The 22,744-nt window shown below is 48.7% G+C and overlaps 1 protein-coding gene across 1 annotated transcript in view; it reads left to right on the top strand.

Moving 5' to 3' along the window:
- The window catches only part of B4GALT2 (beta-1,4-galactosyltransferase 2), a 174,279-nt gene that overhangs the window by 73,355 nt on the left and 78,180 nt on the right, over positions 1 to 22,744 (top strand). The window contains exon 2 of the mRNA XM_089664839.1: positions 8,207 to 8,611. Coding sequence (XP_089520965.1) covers positions 8,290 to 8,611 — 322 coding nt within the window. The 5' untranslated portion in view covers positions 8,207 to 8,289. The remainder of the gene's footprint in view (positions 1 to 8,206; positions 8,612 to 22,744) is intronic.

The raw sequence follows: 22,744 nt of genomic DNA, 5'->3' as shown, positions 1-22,744 counted from the left end.
GTGTATGTACATGTCTGTGTGTGTGTGTATATGTGTCTCTCTGCGTGTGTGTACAATTTTCTGTGTGTTTGTGTGTATGAACGTACATGTGTCTGTACGTGTGTATTTCTGTGTATGTACATGTATCTGTGTGTATGCGTTGCATGTCTGTACGTGCCTGTGTGTGTATACATGTCTCTGTGCATGTGTGTACATGTTTCTGTGTGTGTATGTACGTCTGTGTGTGTGTATATATGTGTCTCTCTGCGTGTGTGTACAATTTTCTGTGTGTTTGTGTGTATGTACGTACATGTGTCTGTGCGTGTGTATTTCTGTGTATGTACATGTATCTGTGTGTATGCGTGTCTGTACGTGCCTGTGTGTGTGTACATGTGTCTGTATGTGTGTGTATGTACATGTCTGTGTGTGTGTGTGTGTACATGTCTGTGTGTATGTACATGTCTGTGTGTGCACATGTGTCTCTGTGCGTGTGTGTACACGTTTCTGTGTGTATGTACATGTCTGTGTGTGTGTACATGTTTCTGTGTGTATGTACATGTCTGTGTGTATGTACATGTCTGCGTGTGTAGAGGTGTCTCTGTGTGTGTATGTACATGTCTGTGTGTATGTACATGTATCTGTGTGTACAGGTGTGTCTGTGTGTGTTTGATTGGTGGCGAGTTCCTCTTAAGGCCTGGCTAGTAGCTCACTATATGCAGTCTCCGGCAATTTCTGTTTTGGAGGAGGAGATGTCCTTAAACACCCCACCCTCCCTTACATCCGATGTCAAGGGCCACCCCACCACTAGAAGTCAAGAGCCCCCCACCCTCCCTTATATCACAGTGCACCCCCCTTACCTGCTGCCAGGAAGAAGCTAGGTGCGGAGTTAGGAAGCAGAAAGTGCAGGGTCTGGAGGAGGACCAGAGGAGGGCTGGATTCAGCTGAGACCAGGTGAGGCAGAGATCAGGGGGTGCCACAGCTGCACAGAGGGACATAGGATCGGTAGGAGGAGTTCTGCCCTCCTTTCTCCTGCCAGTTGCTGAGATGAGATGGGGGGGGGGGGGCAGAAAGCAGCTTCTCCACAGCAGCACAGAAAAGCTCAGGAGTTCTGTACTTGCCAAGAACCCCTCATCCTCCTTTATATCACAGTGCACCCCACTTACCTTCTGCTGGGAAGAAGCTGGGGGCGGAGCTAGGAAGCAGAAAGTGCAGGGTCTGGAGGAGGACCAGAGGAGTGCTGGAGTCAGCTGCCTGAGTCTGCTGAAAGCTGAGACCAGGGGAGGCAGAGATGAGGGGGTGCCGCAGCTGCACAGAGGGACAAAGGATCGGTAGGAGGAGTTCTGCCCTCCTTTCTCCTGCCAGTTGCTGAGATGGGAGGGGGGGCAGAAATGAGCCTTCCCGCGGCTGCACAGAAAAGTTCAGGAGTTCTGTACTCCTCTTTGCTTTTGATTGCTGAGACAAGGTGGGGGCGGAGATGAAGGGGGTGCCGCAGCTCTGCAGGAGAGCTGCGAGGGCCACATGAAATGGCCTAGAGGGCCGGTCTTGGCCCGCAGGCTTTGTGTTTGATATGTGTGTCCTAAGAGAGAGATAGTTGTGATTGTCATTTTCTTGTATTAGAAAAGAAGTCTCTCTTCCGTCGTTGCGATGTATTCTGTCCACCAGTGGATGAGGGGCATTTAGTTCTGACAACCCCCCCCCCCCCGCTGCAGTTATGAATGAACACATTGAGTGATTGGTACTGATCACTTATTGTGTTCAGCATAAAACTGACCCTTCCCCCACTCTCTCTGCAGGATCCTATTGGGAGCTTTCAGCTGCCGGGGAGAAGAAGGAAGGGAATCCGGCATCACTGCAGGAGTGGGGGTATACAGGGGGCCTGGTCAGCAGGGTACACAGGGAGGGTGATCGGCACGGCAGGGGGGAAATCACTGGAACCGATCCCCTGTATGGCTCCCTCTGCAGCAGCTGAAAGCCAGCGGGAGGGAGAGAAGAAGCCGGATTTCAGCTGCTGCAGAGAGAGCCATACAGGGGATCGGTTCCAGTAATTGCCCCCCTGCTGTGCCGATCACCCTCCCTGCCCACATATGATTCACCCAGCTGCCTGGGCCCCCCTGCCGGCCCGGGCCCCGTACAGGAGGACTGGTGGTATGCCCTGATGACAGTTGGTGAATGTTGGTAGTGCACAAAATGTGCACGACACCGCGAAGTGTGAATTCAGCCTTTGGGCATTCACACCTTCTTGCGCTCATCCTTCCGTTTTTTGGGGGTTTTTTTGTTTTTTTTTTTTTTACTCTCCCAGGTTTTCTAGCTCTGCCATTGTCAGCAATAGACCCCATAACCTCCTCCATGTATCCAGTCACCCTGCAGCGCAGATGTGAATGAGCCCCGTTCAGTCAGGACTGACCCGTGTGCATACAATTGATACGCCGTAAAACCTTCCGGTGTAAATGGGGCCACACTCATTTCTAGGTTGGGGCTCCGCTCACGTCCGCCCCGCAGGACCAATTATCTCTCAGCGTTCGACGCAGACCTCTCTTCGCCATTCTTCGGCCTCAGGATCAATTTACTTCGGTCCCTCAGGTGACTTTGTGGAGTAATGGCGTTCAGAACGTAGCTGCGCTGGATGCGGCACAGATGTGAATGCGCCGTGCTGCGGCGGTGCGATGTTGCAGGCGTGTCTTCGTGCGATGAGGATCGTTATGCACCCGTTTAAAGTGAATGGACTGCTTTAATCCCGGGTTCTGGCGCATTTTGCATAAACGCAATACAGTCCATTTAATATGATATCCTACGGGACAGGTTCACTTCTCCACGTTTTTCACCCGCTTTTTGGAAAGAGTCAGCCCGGGTTCACACTTGTGCGGTGCGGCATATCGCATGTGATTCACACAGGAAGCGCATTCTTGTGCAAATCACATGCAAATTGTGTGCGGTGCCATTTAAGCTGTACATCTTGTATGGCTCAAATCGCACCGCGTCTGCACCAAAAAGGAGCAGGACCCTTTTTTTGGGTCCGCACTAGAATCGGATCACACGGGTATTCACACCATTCTGCACATCGCACCGCGTTTTGCTGACCGGTAAAATTTTTTAATTTAATTAAAAATAAATAAATAAATAAAAATCTCATTATCTATACTGTCATTTGTAGACGCTATAACTTTCCCGTAAACCAATTAATTTTGTCTTGGAAATTCGCTTTTAACGAATTTCTCCTTACCGTGAGTACTTGCAGTTGGATGCGCAGCAATCCCCCATAAAGCTGTGCGAATCTCGCTTACCACGACTGCAGCTTAGCTCCACGATTCCTGCGCCTCCAACTGGTTTAGCTATCTCAGAATTGTGGGGAAATGGAGCTCCAGTTACCTGGGAATGATCACATGACACTCTCAGGTTGCTGTTGGAATTCACATAGAGACCGATCCAACCCCAGCCTCCGATTTTTATTATACACACACACACGCCCCCCACATGAGTCAGGTCAATCCCCTCCCACAGAACAATGCATGGGGAGTGCCTATACACAGGATGTACATTCCGATTGGAGCGTAGCCTTTCCTCTTATCCATCACCAGTCCTCCCCTCCCTCCATGAGCTCTCTGAGGGAAGCACCTTCCCCCTTTACACCAGTCCTCCCCTCCCCCCCATGAACTCTGTGAGGAGAGCAAACTTCCTATCCGATTAGCTCCTAGTGGTATGTAAATTCCCTGTACAAGCATCCCATAATTAAACAGTGTCAGTCTGTATCTGAATGGGCCCGATACGATCTTTATTAAAACACATCCATCCAGATAAAGTTCAGGTCGGTAATGGCTTGTAAGATATACATGAGCCTACACACGGAGTTCGCACTGCTTGGCGCCTGGCAGTAGAAGTCCATGTGGTACTATGCTGCTGATATGTGGAATACAGGCCCGCGGCCTACCGCCGGCGGCATTCGCATCGAATGCCGTGGTGGTATACACGCCGGTCTATAAGCGCAGATCTGCCATCTCATCCATTACCGAGCTGAGTACTGTAATACATACATTGTACATGCGCATGGCCCAATTGCAGCCTTCAGAGCTTTAATTAAGCCACACGAGAGACATATGAATAACACTCATATATGACACATTTAAAGTTCAACCTGTAAATACAAAATTTCCATGACATTTTACAGGCATCGGGATTTTTTTTCGGCAGACGCGGAGCGGAATACATTTTGGCCGAAATTTATGCCGAAATTTGATTTTTAAATTTTTTTTAACTGGATGTGTTTAATAGCAAAAAAGTCCAAAATATATTTTTTTTCTCAAAATTGTTGGCCTTTATTTTTTATAGCGCAAAAAATAAAAACCGCACAGGTGATCAAACACCATCGAAAGAAAGCTCTGTTGTGAGGGGAAAAAAAGGACTTAAATTTCATTTAGGTACGGCGTTGCACGACCGCGCAATTGTCAGTTAAAGTAACAGCAGCGGCGTAACGCAAAAAATGACCTGGTCAGGAAGGTGGGGTGGGGGGGGGGTAAACCTTCAGGAGGGCGAGGGTGTAACTAGAGCCTAATACAATGAAATGCTCACAAATCCAGATTGTCCAATACAGTATTCTGCTTGTGTAGTTAGTTTGGCGTTTTCTATAATAAAATCGTGGTTGGCGCGTCCATTTGCATCGCTCATAAAAGGTCCAGATGTATTCAATACACATTATAATAGGCTGGCTGGTCTCGGATGTGAAGTCCTCGCTGTTCATAATGATAAATACTAACAACTTACAAAGCCATCCACAACTCTGCCCCGGCTACATCACCAACCTGTCCTCACAATGTCAACCAATCTGCTCTCTCCGATCCTCCCAAGACCTTCTGCTCTCTAGTTCCCATGTCACCTCCTCCCATGCTTGCCTCCAGGACTTCTCCCGAGCTTCTCCCATCCTATGGAACTCCCTACCCCAATTTGTCCAGCTATCTCCTAATCTATCCACCTTTAGACGATCCCTGAAAACCTTTCTCTTTAACCCCTTGACTACCGGGCACTTATACCCCCCTCCTGCCCAGGCCAATTTTCAGCTGTCAGCGCTGTCGCACTTTGAATGACAATTGCGCGGTCATGCAATGCTGTACTCATATGACATTTTTATAAATTTTTTTCACACAAATAGAGCTTTCTTTTGGTGGTATTTAATCCCCGCTGGGTGTTTTTGCGCTATAAACAAAAAAAAGCAAAAGATTTGAAAAAAAAAAGTTTTTCTTGTTTCTATTATAAAATTTTGCTAACAGGTAATTTTTCTCCTTCGCTGATGTGCCTTGATGAGGCTGCACTCATGGGCACTGATAGGCAGCACTGATGGGCACGGATAGGAAGCACTGATGAGGCGGCAGTGGCGGGCATTGATGAGGAGGCACTGATGATTCTGGACTGATAGGCAGCACTGATGGGCACGGATAGGCAACACTGATGAGGCGGCATTGGTGGGCATTGATGATGAGGCACTGATGATGCTGGACTGCTGGGCGGCACTGATAGGCTGCACTGATGAGGCGGCACTGGTGGGCATTGATGATGAGCCACTGATGATGCTGGACTGATAGGCGGCACTGATGGGCGATACTGACGGGCAATGCTGACTGACAGTCCTGACTGGCAGCACTAACTGATGGCACTGATGGGCAGCACTGATGGGCACTGATAAGCTGCACTGATGGGCACAGATAGGCAGCACTGATGAGGCGGCACTGGTGGGCATTGATGATGAGGAACTGATGGCCACTGATAGGCTGCACTGGTGAGCACTAATAAGGTAGCACGGATAGGCAGTACTGATGGGGACTGATAGGCAGCACTGATGAGGCGGCACTGGTAGGCATTGATGATGAGGCACTGATGATGTTGGACTGATAGGCGGCACTGATGGGCGATACTGACAGGCGGCGCTGACTGTTGGCACTGACTGACAGCCCTGACTGGCAGCACTAACTGATGGCACTGACGGGCACTGATGAGCAGCACTGCTGGGCACAACTGCTGGGCGGCACTGGTGGTTGGCACTGCAGGGCACTGATCATCAGTGCCAAACTCCTCTGTGACAACGTGAGGGAAGTGCTGCTGATAACCGGAAACTGTATTCCATGGTCTGCTGTGTCACTGGACGCAGGACACAGCGATCACGGAGATCGCCGGGTGCGCGGGAGAGCACGTTCTGAGAGGACGTCATATGACACCCTCCCAGGACAGGGTAACCGCGCTATAGCCGTCATTCAGCTGTAGTGCAGCTACCAAGTGGTTAAAGAAGCCTATCCTGCTTCTAACTAGTAAACTGCCATTTATTTCCTCCATCAGACCATCCCCCCCACAGCCATTACCATTTGTATCACTGGACCCTTCCTCCTAGATTGCATGCTCCCAGGAGCCGGGCCCCGGTGTCCTCTTGTACCAAATTGTATTGTAACTGGAATGTCTGCCTTCATTTTGTACAGCGCTGCACAGACTGTTGGCGCTATATAAATCCTATATAATAATAATGGGACAAAAAATAAAAACCAGTTCAATGGTTACAGAGAGACCAGAAGGCAATGTCCTGTGCTGTGCTCTGTGGCATCCAGAAAACATGGAATGGTGAGGTTTTTTGTTCTCAGAGACTAGGTGCAGGTACTCCCCCCTCCTCAGTCACCCCTTGTCTCTGTCCCCTACCCACCTCTGAGCACCGTCCCTTGGTTCTGCCCCCCTACCCACCTCTGAGCCCCGTCCCTTGGTTCCACCCCACCACCCACCTCCGAGCACCGTCCTTGGTTTCGCAACCCCTACCCACCTCCGAGCTCTGTCCCTTGGTTTCTCCCCCCTACCCACCTCTGAGCATTGTCCCTTGGTTCCGCCCCCTACCCACCTCCGAGCATTGTCCCTTGGTTCCGCCCCCCTACCCACCTCCGAGCACCGTCCCTTGGTTCCGCCCCCCCACCCACCTCCGAGCATTGCCCCTTGGTTCCGCCCCCTACCCACCTCCGAACATTGTTCCTGTGATTAACCACATTTTTTTGGAAAGCTGAGTTAAATTCCACTTGCCACACCCAGGCCTGATTACTGCCAGCCCTGTTAAATCAACAAATCACTTAAATAGAAGCTGTCTGACAAAGTGAAGCACGCTAAAAGATCTCAAAAAGCAAATGAGATTCAAGAACAGATGAGAAAAAAATAATTGACATGTATCAGTCTGGAAAGAGTTACAAAGCCATTTCTAAGGCTTTGGGACATCAGCAAACCACGGTGAGAGCCATTGTCCACAAATAGAGAAAACTTGGAACAGTGGTGAACCTTCCCAGTAGTGGCTGTCCACCAAAATGACTCCAAGAGCACAATGACGACCCATCCAGGAGGTCATAAAAGAACCCAAACAACATCCAAAGAACTGCAGGTCTCACTTGCTTCAGTTAAGGTCAATGTTCATGACTCAACAATTAGAAAGAGTCCTCCATTTGTGAGTTCCAAGGCCAAAACCACTGCTGACCAAAAAGAACACAAAGGCTCGTCTCACATTTGCCAAAAACATCTTGATTATCCTCAAGACTTTTGAGCAAATATTCTGTGGACTGATGAGACAAAAGTTGAACTTTTTGGAAGTATGTCTCATTACATCTGGTGTAAAATTAACACAGCATTTCATAAAAGGAACATCATCCCAACAGTCCAACGTGGTGGTGGTTGTGTGATGGTCTGGGTTCAGGACCTGGACGACGTGCTATAATTAATGGAACCATGAATTTGCGCTCTACCAGAAAATCCTGAAGGAGAATGTCCGGCCATCAGTTACTGACCTCAAGCTCAAGCGCACTGGGGTTATGCAGCGGGTGGGGGGATTAAGGGGCACTTGCTTTTTCACATAGGGCCAGGCAGGTTTGGACAGCTTTTTTTCACTTTAGTAAATGAAATTATCATGTAAAGACCACATTTTGTATTTATTTGGGTTATCTTTCTGTAATATTAAAATTTACTTGAAGATCTGACACATTTAAGTGTGAACTATGCAAAAAAAATATCAGGAAGGGGGCAAATACTTTTTCACAGCACTGTCCATAGTTACAGTTACAAAGTTATATACTGTAGTTACATAGTGACACAAGCCTATCTAGTTCAACCAATAGAAAACCTCCATATTCACAATCCTTTACCCTCATTGTTGGCCATGTTGGGAATGTTGGACTAGCTACTATAATGGCATCAATATTAATCTGATTTCCTGTTGTCTCCCATGCAGGGCGTGTACCTTATATGGACGGTGCTGGACTCCCAGCCCTAGGGGTCACATGGTGTCCAGCCTGACCTCCCCCACGTCAGAAGATGACCAGGTTGCTGCTGGGCGTCACTCTAGAGAGGATCTGTAAGGCCGTCCTTCTACTCTGCCTCGTGCACTTCGTCATTATCATGATCCTCTACTTCGATGTCTATGCCCAACGTTTGGACTTCTTCAGCCGCTTCAACGTCAGGAACTCCTCCCGCGTCCACCCCTACTACAACTTCTCCCGGCCCAATGGCACCGCCCACACCTACCCAGCCGCTACATCCCCCACAGATGTCTTCACACCCAGCGCCAAGCTGGAACTCAACCAGACCATCACCGAGAAGCCTGTTCCTCCGTGCCCGGACTCCCCGACAGGTTTGGGTAAGTCAGCATTGGGCTGTTGGGGGTTGGTTGGATGGAAGCCTTTACCTCCAATTAGAATCCATGGGGTGAGTAATATGGTGGTGAGATCTCATAGGAGTGGAGTCCATGGTGTGAGCAATGTGGAGAGGTCTCATATGCGTGGAGTCCATGGTGTAAGTAATATGGAGATGAGGTCTCATATGAGTTGAGTCCATGGTGTAAGTAATATGGAGATGAGGTCTCATATGAGTTGAGTCCATGGTGCAAGTAATATGGAGATGAGGTCTCATATGAGTTGAGTGTATTGTGTGAGTAATATGGTGGTGAAGTCTTGTATGCACGGAGGTTTTGGTAAGTCAGCATTGGGCTGTTTGGGGTTGTTTGGATGGAAGCCTTTACCTCCAATAAGAATCCATGGTGTGAGTAATGTGGTGAAGTCTCATATGTGTGGAGTCCATGGTGGGAGTAATATGGACATGATGTCTCATATGAGTTGAGTTTATGGTGTGAGTTATATAACGATGAGGTCTCATATGTGTGGAGTCCATGGTGTGAATAACATGGCGATGAGGTCTCATATGTGTGGAGTCCATGGTGTGATTAATATGGTGGTGAGGTGTCATGAGTGGAATCCATGGTGTGAGTAATGTAGTGAGGTCTCATATGTGTGGAATCTGTGGTGTGAGTAATGTGATAAAGTCTCATATGTATGGAGTCCACGGTGTCAGTAATATGGCGGTGAGGTCCCATAGCAGTGGAGTACATGTTGGGAGTAATATGGTGGTTAGGTGTCATGAGTGGAGTCCATGGTGTGAGTAATATGCCGGTGAGGTCTCATAGGAGTGGAGTCCATGGTGGGAGAAATATGGGGGTGAGGTCTCATAGGAGTGGAGTCCCTGTTGGGAGTAATATGGTAGTGAGGTCTCATAGGAGTGGAGTCCATGTTGGGAGTAATATGGGGGTGAGGTCTCATAGGAGTGGAGTCCATGGTGGGAGTAATATGGCGGTGAGGTCTCATAGGAGTGGAGTCCATGGTGTGAGCAATGTGGAGAGGTCTCATATGCGTGGAGTCCATGGTGTAAGTAATATGGAGATGAGGTCTCATATGAGTTGAGTCCATGGTGTAAGTAATATGGAGATGAGGTCTCATATGAGTTGAGTCCATGGTGCAAGTAATATGGAGATGAGGTCTCATATGAGTTGAGTGTATTGTGTGAGTAATATGGTGGTGAAGTCTTGTAGTAATATGGAGATGAGGTCTCATAGGAGTGGAGTCCATGGTGGGAGAAATATGGGGGTGAGGTCTCATAGGAGTGGAGTCCCTGTTGGGAGTAATATGGTAGTGAGGTCTCATAGGAGTGGAGTCCATGTTGGGAGTAATATGGGGGTGAGGTCTCATAGGAGTGGAGTCCATGGTGGGAGTAATATGGCGGTGAGGTCTCATAGGAGTAGAGTCCATGGTGTCGGTAATATGGGGGTGAGGTCTCATATGAGTGGAGTCCATGGTGGGAGTAATATGGCGGTGAGGTCTCATAGGAGTGGAGTCCATGGTGGCAGTAATGTGGGGGTGAGGTCTCATAGGAGTGGAGTCCATGGTGGGAGTAATGTGGGGGTGAGGTCCCATAGGAGTGGAGTCCATGGTGGGAGTAATATGGCGGTGAGGTCTCATAGGAGTGGAGTCCATGGTGGGAGTAATATGGCGGTGAGGTCTCATAGGAGTGGAGTCCATGGTGGGAGTAATATGGTGGTGAGGTCTCATAAAAGTGGAGTCCATGGTGAGAGTAATATGGAGGTGAGGTCTCATAGGAGTGGAGTCCATGGTGGGAGTAATATGGGGGTGAGGTGAGGAGTCCATGTGTGGCCATTGGCTTTGATTTTCCATGTAGGGCCATGTTGTGGTTGGTTCCCTCGTAGGACATTTTCTGATGATTCTCATAGAACCCAATATGAGTATTATGGAACCATAAGAGACAGGAATATTGTTTGTTTGTTGCTTGCACAGGAAACAAGGTGCAGCGTGCACTACACTGAGCTGCACCGCCGGAGCCTGCGGCTATCTGCAGACTCTGCACTCTCATCCATGAAGGCCAATATGTTCCCAATAGATGTGTTATCCATTCCTGGCTATGTTCAGTTGTGTGGGGTATCGGAGGAGGTCTATGTCAGATGAATGTCTGTGTGACGGCACGGCATTGTCACCCCACGTCCTCTCGTTTTACTTTGTATTAATAATTTACCCCTCTGCTCCCTTTACCTGAAGTCCTATCACGTGCCGGTATCACAGTGCAATTTATGACATGAAATGATCAGCTGTGCTATACGTTGTATACTCTACACCACCTGGCACTGTACACTGTGTTGTACATTATATATTCTGCACTGCTCCTATGTGTACACTGTGTTGTACATTATATATTCTGCACTGCTCCTATCTGTACACTGTGTTGTACATTATATATTCTGCACTGCTCCTATCTGTACACTGTGTTGTACATTATATATTCTGCACTGCTCCTATCTGTACACTGTGCTGTACATTATATTTTCTGCACTGCTCCTATCTGTACACTGTGCTGTACATTATACACTCAGCACCCCACCACTAAGTGCACCATCCTGTACATTATATAATCTGCACTGCTCCTTTCTGTACACCATCCTGTACATTATATAACCTGCACTGCTCCTATCTGTATGCTGTGCTGTACATTATACACTCAGCACCCCACCACTATGTGCACTGTGCTGTATACTATATACTCAGCACTGCTCCACTGAGTATATTGTGCTGTACATTATATACTCAGTGCCTCTCGACTCTGTACTTTGCTCTGTACATTGTGAACTCTGCACTGCTCCATTCTGTACACTGTGCTGTACATTTCATATGCAGTGCTGCTGCACTCTACACTGTGCTGTATATTGCATACTCTGCACTTCTGCATTCTGAACACTGTGCTGTACATTATATATGCCATGCTGCTGCACTCTGTACACAGTGTTGTACATTGCATATTTTGCACTACTACATTCTGTATACTGTGCTGTACATTGTGTACGTCACAATGCCCAATTTGTGTATTATATATTATATACACCACACCACTGTAATCTGTATACCCTGCTGTGCGGTATGTACACTCTGTACACTGTGCTCTAGGATATATATTCCACATTATACCACTCCACTCTGTACACTGTACTGTATATTATATACTCTGCATACCTCCTCTGTGCACACTGTGCTTTACATTATTATACATTCCACTCTGCACACTGTGCTGTACATTATACATTCCACTCTGCAGTCTGTGCTGCACATTATACATTCCACTCTGCACACTGTGCTGTTCATTATAAATTCCGCTCTGCACTCTGTGCTGCACATTATACATTCCACTCTGCACACTGTGCTGTTCATTATACATTCCGCTCTGCACACTGTGCTGTACATTATACATTCCGCTCTGCACACTGTGCTGTACAGTATATATGCCACTCTGCACACTGTGGTGCACATTATACATTCCACTCTGTATACTGTGCTGTTCATTATACATTCCACTCTGCACACTGTGCTGTTTATTATACATTCCACTCTGCACATTGTGCTGAACATTATACATTCCGCTCTGCACACTGTGCTGTTCATTATACATTCCACTCTGCACACTGTGCTGTTCATTATACATTCCACTCTGCACGCTGTTGGTGAATCGGTGACCTTGTACCAGTCCGTCCTGACTCTTTACAGTCTGCCCATCCTGACTTCCTGGGTCTGCCCATCCTGACTTCCTGGGTCTGCCCAGCCTGACTGTTCCCTGGTCTGCCCATCCTGATTCTTCCTGGGTCTGTCCATCCTGATTCTTCCTGGGTCTGTCCGACCTGACTCTTCCAGGGTCTGCCCGTCCTGATTCTTCCTGGGTCTGCCCGTCCTGAATCTTCCTGTGTCTGCCCCTCCTGAATCTTCCTGGGTCTGCCCATCCTGAATCTTCCTGGGTCTGCCCGTCCTGATTCTTCCTGGGTCTGCCCGTCCTGATTCTTCCTGGGTCTGTCCGTCCTGATTCTTCCTGGGTCTGCCCGTCCTGAATCTTCCTGGGTCTGTCTGGCCTGACTGGTACCTGGTCTGCCCATCCTGATTCTGCCTGGGTCTGCCCATCCTGATTCTTCCTGGGTCTGCCCATCCTGACTCTTCCTGGGTCTGCCCATCCTGACTCTTCCCGGGTCTGCCCGTCCTGACTCTTCCCGGGTCTGCCCGTCCTGACTCTTCCCGGGTCTGCCCGTCCTGACTCTTCCCGGGTCTGCCCGTCCTGACTCTTCCCGGGTCTGCCCGTCCTGACTCTTCCCGGGTCTGCCCGTCCTGACTCTTCCCGGGTCTGCCCGTCCTGACTCTTCCTGGGTCTGCCCATTCTGACTTCGTTAGTCTGCCTGTCCTGACACTTCCCTGGTCTTCCCGTCCTGACTATTCCTGGGTCTATCTGTCCTAGCTCTTCCTGGGTTTGCCCATCTTGACTCTTCCCCGGTCTGCCGGCCATCCTGATTCTTCCTGGGTCTGCCTGTCCTGCCTTTTCCTGGGTCTGCCTGTTCTTAGTCTCCCTGAGTCTGCCCATCCTGACCATTCCCTGGTCTGTCCGTCTTGGTTGTTCCCTGGTCTGTCCATCTTATTTGTTTCCTGGTCTGCCCGTCCTGACTCTTCCTGTTACTGCCCCTCCTGACTCTTCCTGTTTCTTCCCATCCTGAATCTTCTCCAGTCTGCCAATCATAACTCTGCCTCTGTCTAACCGTCCTGACTCTTCCTGTTTCTGCCCGTCCTGACTCTTCCTGTTTCTGCCCGTCCTGACTCTTCCTGTTTCTGCCCGTCCTGACTCTCCCTGTTTCTGCCTGTCCTGACTCTTCCTGGGTCTGCCCATCTTGACTCTCCCTGTTTCTGCCCGTCCTGACTCTTCCTGTTTCTGCCCATCCTGAATCTTCTCCAGTCTGCCAATCATAACTCTTCCCTTGTCTAACTGTCCTGACTCTTTCTGTTTCTGCCCGTCCTGACTCTTCCTGTTTCTGCTCGTCCTGACTCTTCCTGTTTCTGCCCGTCCTGACTCTTCCCGGGTCTGCCCGTCCTGACTCTTCCCGGGTCTGCCCGTCCTGACTCTTCCCGGGTCTGCCCGTCCGGACTCTTCCCGGGTCTGCCCGTCCGGACTCTTCCCGGGTCTGCCCGTCCGGACTCTTCCCGGGTCTGCCCGTCCTGACTCTTCCCGGTTCTGTGACTTGTGAGAATTGAAACACAGATGAACTCCATAATCCGGTCACGTGTGGCCCCTGTAAGGTGAGGTCCTTGCTTGCTGTGAAGTTCCGGTTCTCCATCTCTGGGCGCCTTCAGTGGGTTGCAGTAATGGAGATGGAAGAGTTAATCCCATTGTGGGTCCGGCACAGGGAGCGGAGCAGTCAGCGCACAGCAGGCAGATTGCTAATAAGCCGCAGCACCAGGACTGATTAATGCATTAATTACTGTGATTATGGCTGCCCCCCTGAGTGGTGCCCAGTGCCCACCCTCCTCTCCGGGCTGATGCCGGATTACAGTGGGCTGTGCCAGGGAAGAGCGTGTGTGCAAACCGCAGCCGGCTAAATGTTCCATCTCCGGAGGCGACAGCTGGGTCCGCCATATTAATCACAGAGGCAAACTAGGCTGCTGCCTACAGCGGATGGGGCTGCTCTGGGGAGGGGGACATGTCGGGGCAGTTCTAGGGAGGAGAGGGGGTGTATGTACATGTCGGGACAGGTCTGGGGGGAGGTGTATATATATATCGGGGTAGGTCTGGGGGGAGGTGTATATATATTGGGGCAGGTCTGGGGGGAGGTGTATATATATGTCGAGGCAGGTCTGGGGGGAGGTGTATATAGATGTCAGGGTAGGTCTGGGGGGAGGTGTATATATATGTCGGGGCAGGTCTGGGGGGAGGTGTATATATATGTCAGGGCAGGTCTGGGGGGAGGTGTATATATATGTCGGGGCAGGTGTGGGGGGAGGTGTATATATATGTCGGGGTAGGTCTGGGGGGTGGTGTATATATATGTCGGGGGGCAGCTCTGGGGGGAGGTGTATATATATGTCGGGGTAGGTCTGGGGGGTGGTGTATATATATGTCGGGGGGCAGCTCTGGGGGGAGGTGTATATATATGTCGGGGTAGGTCTGGGGGGAGGTGTATATATATGTCGGGGTAGGTCTGGGGGGAGGTGTATATATATGTCGGGGTAGGTCTGGGGGGAGGTGTATATACATGTCGGGGCAGGTCTGGGGGGAGGTGTATGTATATATGTCGGGGTAGGTCTGGGGGGAGGTGTATATACATGTCGGGGCAGGTCTGGGGGGAGGTGTATGTATATATGTCGGGGTAGGTCTGGGGGGAGGTGTATATATATGTCAGGGCAGGTCTGGGGGGAGGTGTATATATATATCGGGGCAGGTCTGGGGGGAGGTGTATATATATATATATATATATATATATGTCAGGGCAGGTCTGGGGGGAGGTGTATATATATATCGGGGCAGGTCTGGGGGGAGGTGTATATATATATCGGGGTAGGTCTGGGGGGAGGTGTATATATATGTCAGGGCAGGTCTGGGGGGAGGTGTATATATATGTCAGGGCAGGTCTGGGGGGAGATGTATATATATATCGGGGTAGGTCTGGGGGGAGGTGTATATATATATCGGGGCAGGTCTGGGGGGAGGTGTATATATATATATATATGTCAGGGCAGGTCTGGGGGGAGGTGTATATATATATCGGGGTAGGTCTGGGGGGAGGTGTATATATATGTCAGGGCAGGTCTGGGGGGAGGTGTATATATATGTCAGGGCAGGTCTGGGGGGAGATGTATATATATATCGGGGTAGGTCTGGGGGGAGGTGTATATATATATCGGGGTAGGTCTGGGGGGAGGTGTATATATATGTCAGGGCAGGTCTGGGGGGAGGTGTATATATATGTCAGGGTAGGTCTGGGGGAAGGTGTATATATATGTCAGGGCAGGTCTGGGGGGAGGTGTATATATATATCGGGGTAGGTCTGGGGGGAGGTGTATATATATATCGGGGTAGGTCTGGGGGGAGGTGTATATATATGTCAGGGCAGGTCTGGGGGGAGGTGTATATATATATGTCAGGGCAGCTCTGGGGGATGTAAGTGGATGTACATTATATATATCATGTCATACTGGGGCCCCTGACCTCCTGGGCCCTACAGCTGATATATAAGGGGTAAATCATGTCATACTGGGGCCCCTGACCTCCTGGGTCCATAAAGCTGGGATATAAGGGGTATATCATGTAAAACATGGGGCCCCTAACCTCCTGGGCCCCACAACTGGGATATAAGGGGCATGTCATCTCATACTGGGGCCCCTGACCTCCTGGGCCCATACAGTTGGGATATAAGGAGTATGTCATGTCATGCTGGGGCCCCTGACCTCCTGGACCCACACAACTTGGACATAAGGAGTATGTCATTCTGGAGCCCCTGACGTCCTGGGCCCCACAGCTGGGATATAAGGAGCAAGTCATGTCATGCATTGGCCCCTGACCTCCTGGGCCCACACAGCTGTGATATAAGGGGCATGTCATGTCATACATGGGCCCCACAGCTGGGATATAAGGGGCATGTCATGTCATACATGGGCCCCTGACCTCCTGGGCCCCACAGCTGGGATATAAGGGGCATGTCATGTCATACTGGGGCCCCACAGCTGGGATAGAAGGGGTATGTCATGTCATACTGGGGCCCCACAGCTGCGATATAAGGGGCATGTCATGTCATACATGGGCCCTTGACCTCCTGGGCCCACACAGTTGGGATATAAGGAGCATGGCATGTCATACTGGGGCCCCTGACCTCCGGGGCCCCAGAGCTGGGATATAAAGAGCATGTCATGTCATACATGGGCCCCTGACCTCCTGGGCCCCACAGCTGGGACAGAAGGGGCATGTCATGTCATACTGGGGCCCCACAGCTGGGATATAAGGGGTATGTCATGTCATATTGGGGCCCCTGACCTCATGGGTCCCACAGCTGGGTTATGAGGCATGTCATGTCATACTGGGGCCCCACAGCTGGGATATAAGGGGCATGTCATGTCATAATGGGGCCCCTGACCTCCTGGGCCCCACAGCTGGGATATAAGGGGCATGTCATGTCATACATGGGCCCCTGACCTCCTGGGCCCCACAGCTGGGACAGAAGGGGCATGTCATGTCATACTGGGGCCCCACAGCTGGGATATAAGGGGTATGTCATGTCATATTGGGGCCCCTGACCTCATGGGTCCCACAGCTGGGTTATGAGGCATGTCATGTCATACTGGGGCCCCACAGCTGGGATATAAGGGGCATGTCATGTCATAATGGGGCCCCTGACCTCCTGGGCCCCACAGCTGAGATATAAGGGGCATGTCATGTCATACATGGGCCCCTGACCTCCTGGGCCCTCGTTCTCCAGGTAAGGTCACATATATGCCCCTATGATTGGTGGTGTGTGGCCCCATGTCTCCGTCTCTGTGACCTCGGTGTCCCGGGGTGTTGGAGGTCGCAGGACGACGAGGTTTACTTTCCGCAGCGGACCGTTTTTGGCGGTGAATTTGGCGGTGAATTTGGTGGTGAATTTGGCGGTGAATTTGGTGGTGAATTTGGCAGTGAATTTGGCGGTGAATTGGCCCTATATCCCATCGGTGGTGGTCGGTATATCGGGGGGCCCTCCTATACCGGGGGGTGAGATGAGCAGACAAGAGCGTCTGTGCCGTTGCTCCGGAGCGCAGAGAAAAGAGCGAACATTCTCCGCGTCATTGTGGACGGCGGCGGCGGAGGGGGATGACAAGACTCCACAAACCATCTGCTCATTTCCACTTCAAAGCCCCCCCCCCCGCCCCCCCCCCTCCACCGGCTGTTCGCATTGTCCCTCCTGCATCCCGCCTGTGATGTCTGAGCGCTCTGCATGCATCAATGTGACTGCGCCGAGCCGCGGGGCTCAGGAGCCGCACAATCGCCCCACAGACGGGGGAAAGCGCCTGCGGCTCCAAAATAGATTATCCAGCGCCATATTGGATTTGGCTCCGTTTTCTGCTGCAGAACTTTCAAATCTGTCTAAATTTAATGCTAAACTTTAATTTGCTTACATTTTATCTTCCCTGGCCCCCCCCTCCCCTCCCCCATCATCAACATGATATCTGGTTTCATGACATACCTTATTTTATACCCAGTGATGTCATCACTGGGTCTCTGTGCTTCTCTATGCACTGCAGGCAGAGCAAAGCTGGTGGGAGGTGCCGGCAGGGGGGGCAGTTCATAGCTTCTGGAAACATCACAGCACCCGGCCTCAGTGCTCCTCTCAAGTGCCCTCGGTCTTGACGCAAGCAGTGGGCTGGCTCTTGGGAGGAGCTATGCTAATATCAAAATGTCTTGATGGGTGGGTGTCAGTCTGGAGTAGTGGGCGTTTCTAGGCAGATTGTATTTGTATAGGTAACGCCCACATGTGGTGCTGAGACTGAGAGCATATGTACAGTCTGATCACTGGGGGAGGGGAGACTGAGGAAATGCCTCCTCCTCCTTCTACAAAGTTACAATGTACAGTCTGATCACTGGGGGAGGGGAGACTGAGGAAATGCCTCCTCCTCCTCCTTCTACAAAGTTACAATGTACAGTCTGATCACTGGGGGAGGGGAGACTGAGGAAATGCCTCCTCCTCCTCCTTCTACAAAGTTACAATGTACAGTCTGAGCACTGGGGGGGGGGGGACTGAGGAAATACTTCCTCCTCCTTCTACAAAGTTACAATGTACAGTCTGATCACTGGGGGAGGGGAGACTGAGGAAATGCCTCCTCCTCCTGCTACAAAGTTACAATGTACAGTGTGATCACTGGGGGAGGGGAGACTGAGGAAATGCCTCCTCCTTCTACAAAGTTACAATGTACAGTCTGATCACTGGGGAAGGGGAGACTGAGGAAACGCCTCCTCCTCCTTCTATAAAGTTTCAGTGTACAGTCTGATCACTGGGGGAGGGGAGACTGAGGAAATGCCCCCTCCTCCTTCTATAAAGTTACAATGTACAGTCTGATCACTGGGGGAGGGGAGACAAGAAATGCTTCCTCCTCCTTCTACAAGGTTACAGTGTACAGTCTGATCACTGGGGGAGGGGAGACTGAGGAAATGACTCCTCCTCCTTCTACAAAGTTACAATGTACAGTCTGATCACTGGGGGAGGGGACTGAGGAAATGCCTCCTCCTCCTTCTACAAAGTTACAATGTACAGTCTGATCACTGGGGGAGGGGAGACTGAGGAAATGCCTCCTCCTCCTTCTCCAAAGTTACAATGTACAGTCTGATCACTGGGGGAGGAGACTGAGGAAATGCTTCCTCCTGCCTGCAGCAGACGGATGACATCATCTCAGCCTGGGCGAAGTCATTGGTTTGGTGTGGATTGGACGGCTCTGATTGGTGTGTTTGTGGTCGGTGATCCTGTTCTGTGTATTGGGACCTGTCTGGGATCTATTAATGGAGACTTTCTCAGTTACTGACAGGTCCACTTTAAGGACTAATAACCAACCAATCGGAATTCCCGTGCCGTGGTTTCTGCGGTCAGCCGCCATCCGACGCTTTGTTCAGACTAATAGCAATCTTTATTCGGGTGCCGACCTGCCGGGGCCCAACATGGCCGCCGATTATTGTGTTTGTTCTCCGGTAATGACTTCCCGTCCTCTCAGAAATCACATTAGGTGCGTGGCGTGATTGAGGCGTTCGGTGTTTGTGTGATAATTAGATCGCTTTTACCTTCATTAGCGGCGGAAGGAGAGCAGGCGCTTTCTGTCTGCAGCGGGGCCTGCGGGAGTGCCGGGGGCCCGAAGTTCTGTTCCTGAGATGAATCCTCTTTGTTCTCTCTCCTCTCACTTTGTAACGTTTCCTCGGATCTCATTGTCGCCTCCTGAGCCGGGAGATTGAAGAATTCTCCATTCGCAGCGTATAAATGAGTGATGAGGAGCGGTACGAAGGAAGGAGGCGACGCAGCAAACAATGCGCTAACACGCGCGACGTCACCTCCGCGCGGAATGTCACATTTTGGAGGTGATTCACAGAAGGTTTTATCTCTCGGATACATTGTTGTCTCATGTCATATTGTCGGTTCTTCATGGAAATGTCCGTTCGGGATTATTCCTTAATTGCAGGATTGTTGGTGATTGTGAGCTCCTCGGGGGTGTGTACGAGGAGACAAGAACCAGAGCCAATCAGAATCGGCTGTGCTGGAGACTAATAACCACTAAAAATAATTTATACGTTACAAACAAATTCTTACGGAGTTTAACCGGATGATGTGCGGCAGAAAGAGATAATTTCCTGTCTGCAGATCCCACGGCGGGAGCCCCCTTCATTGTAATATGGCCGCCGGCGGACAGCGATAGTCTGCAGAGAAACATAACATTGAACGTTCTCTGTACAGTGCGGAGACGTTACTATACAGGAGGGGGAGAGTTCTGAGGACATCGGACAGATGTAATGTAATAATGTGATTATAGCTGGAGGGTGAGCCATCATAGGTGGGGGGGGGCACCCCAACTGCCACTTCAGAGGCGGGGAACCCCAAATGCCACTTCAGTGTCTGCAAATGGAACTTATTTTATATCCACCCATCTCATCCAATTGATGTATCTATTATAAACCCATAACAGTACGATGGATAGATTATAGATAGATAGATAATAGATAGATAGATAGATAATAGATAGATAGATAATAGATAGATAGATAATAGATAGATAGATAGATAGATAGATAGATAGATAGATAGATAGATAGATAGATAATAGATAGATAGATAATAGATAGATAGATAGATAGATAGATAGATAGATAGATAGATAGATGATAGATAGATAGATGATAGATAGATAGATAGATAGATAGATGATAGATAGATAGATGATAGATAGATAGATAGATAGATAATAGATAGATAGATAGATAATAGATAGATAGATAGATAATAGATAGATAGATAGATAGATAGATAGATAGATAGATAGATAGATAGATAGATAGATAGATAATAGATAGATAGATAATAGATAGATAGATAGATAGATAATAGATAGATAGATAGATAGATAGATAGATAGATAGATAGATAGACAGATAGATAGATAATAGATAGATAGATAGATAGATAATAGATAGATAGATATTAGATAGATAGATAGATAGATAGATAGATAGATAGATAATAGATAGATAATAGATAGATAGATAGATAGATAGATAGATAGATAGATAGATAGATAGATAATAGATAGATAGATAATAGATAGATAGATAATAGATAGATAGATAGATAATAGATAGATAGATAGATAATAGATAGATAGATATTAGATAGATAGATAGATAGATAGATAGATAGATAGATTAATAGATAGATAATAGATAGATAGATAGATAGATAGATAGATAGATAGATAGATAGATAATAGATAGATAGATAATAGATAGATAGATAGATAGATAGATAGATAGATAGATAATAGATAGATAGATAGATAGATAGATAGATAGATAGATAGATAGATAGACAGATAGATAGATAATAGATAGATAGATAGATAGATAGATAGATAGATAGATAGATAGATAGACAGATAGATAGATAATAGATAGATAGATAGATAGATAGATAGATAGATAGATAGATAGATAGACAGATAGATAGATAATAGATAGATAGATAGATAATAGATAGATAGATAATAGATAGATAATAGATAGATAATAGATAGATAATAGATAGATAGATAGATAGATAGATAGATAGACAGATAGATAGATAGATAATAGATAGATAGATAGATAGATAATAGATAGATAGATAGATAGATAGATAGATAGATAATAGATAGATAGATAGATAGATAGATAGATAGATAGATAGATAGATAATAGATAGACGATAGATAGATAGATAGATAGATAGACAGACAGACAGACAGATAGATAGATAGATAGATAGATAGATAGATAGTATAGATAGTATAGATAGATAATAGATAGATAGATAGATAGATAGATAGATAGATAGATAGATAATAGATAGACGATAGATAGATAATAGATAGATAGATAGATAGATAGATAGATAATAGATAGATAGATAGATAGATAGATAGATAGATAGATAGATAGATAGATAATAGATAATAGATAAATAGATAGATAGATAGATAATAGATAGATAGATAATAGATAATAGATAGATAGATAATAGATAGATAATAGATAGATACAGTTGCAAGAAAAAGTATGTGAACCCCTTGGGATTAATTGGAGTTTTGCATGAATTGGGCATAAAATGTGCTCTGAACGTCATCTATGTCACAACAATAGAAGAACACAGTCTGCTGAACATAATTGTCAGGGATCTCCCCGATCCCTGCCGCGATGGTCCCGGCGCAGGCGCAGTGCACCGCCCTGTGCAGGGACACGGGCACTAGGTCCGGGCCGGCCGCGGCGTTCGAGTTCGCGCATGCGCAGTAGAAGCCGCGGCCGCCCGCTGGGCACCAATGGCAGCGCAGGGCGGGATATTTAAATGGCCCTGAGCTGTCATTCAGTGCCTTCTGGTCTTTCCTGCATCCTGTATCCTGTGAACCTGTACCCTGTAAGTTATTGACCCGGATTGTACCTGACCTTGCTGTTTTCTCCTATTCTGACCCTTGCTTTGCCTGACCTCTCTCCTGAATGCCCCCTATTGGATTTGCCCTGCTGTTGCTGACCTGGCGTGTGACCCGACCATTCTATGCCCGCTGCCTTGTACCTTGCCGCCCTCTCTATTACCGACCCGGCCCGTCTGACCTTGCTCATCCATCCATCCTTCCCGTGCAGTGGGGTCTTCTGACCTCCTCACATCAGACTCTTCCCCGTGGGAGCCCCTTGCGCATACTACTACCACTGACGGACGCACCCAGTAGTCACGACCTGATCTCAGGGAGCTCCAAGTCCATCCCCACCATCAGGGGCCCTGGTGAACAAGCACCCTGGGACTTAGACTCCGTGCGCTGGGGACGCCTATTCAGTGGAGTGCTAGTAGTACCGCCGGGCGGTCCCTTACAGTACCAGAAGGCCATGACTG

Source organism: Staurois parvus, unplaced genomic scaffold (assembly GCF_062004578.1).
Source record: "Staurois parvus isolate SC_StPar_1 unplaced genomic scaffold, SC_StPar_1.0 ptg002065l, whole genome shotgun sequence".
Taxonomy (NCBI): domain Eukaryota; kingdom Metazoa; phylum Chordata; class Amphibia; order Anura; family Ranidae; genus Staurois; species Staurois parvus.
This window is presented reverse-complemented; position numbering and strand designations above follow the sequence as displayed.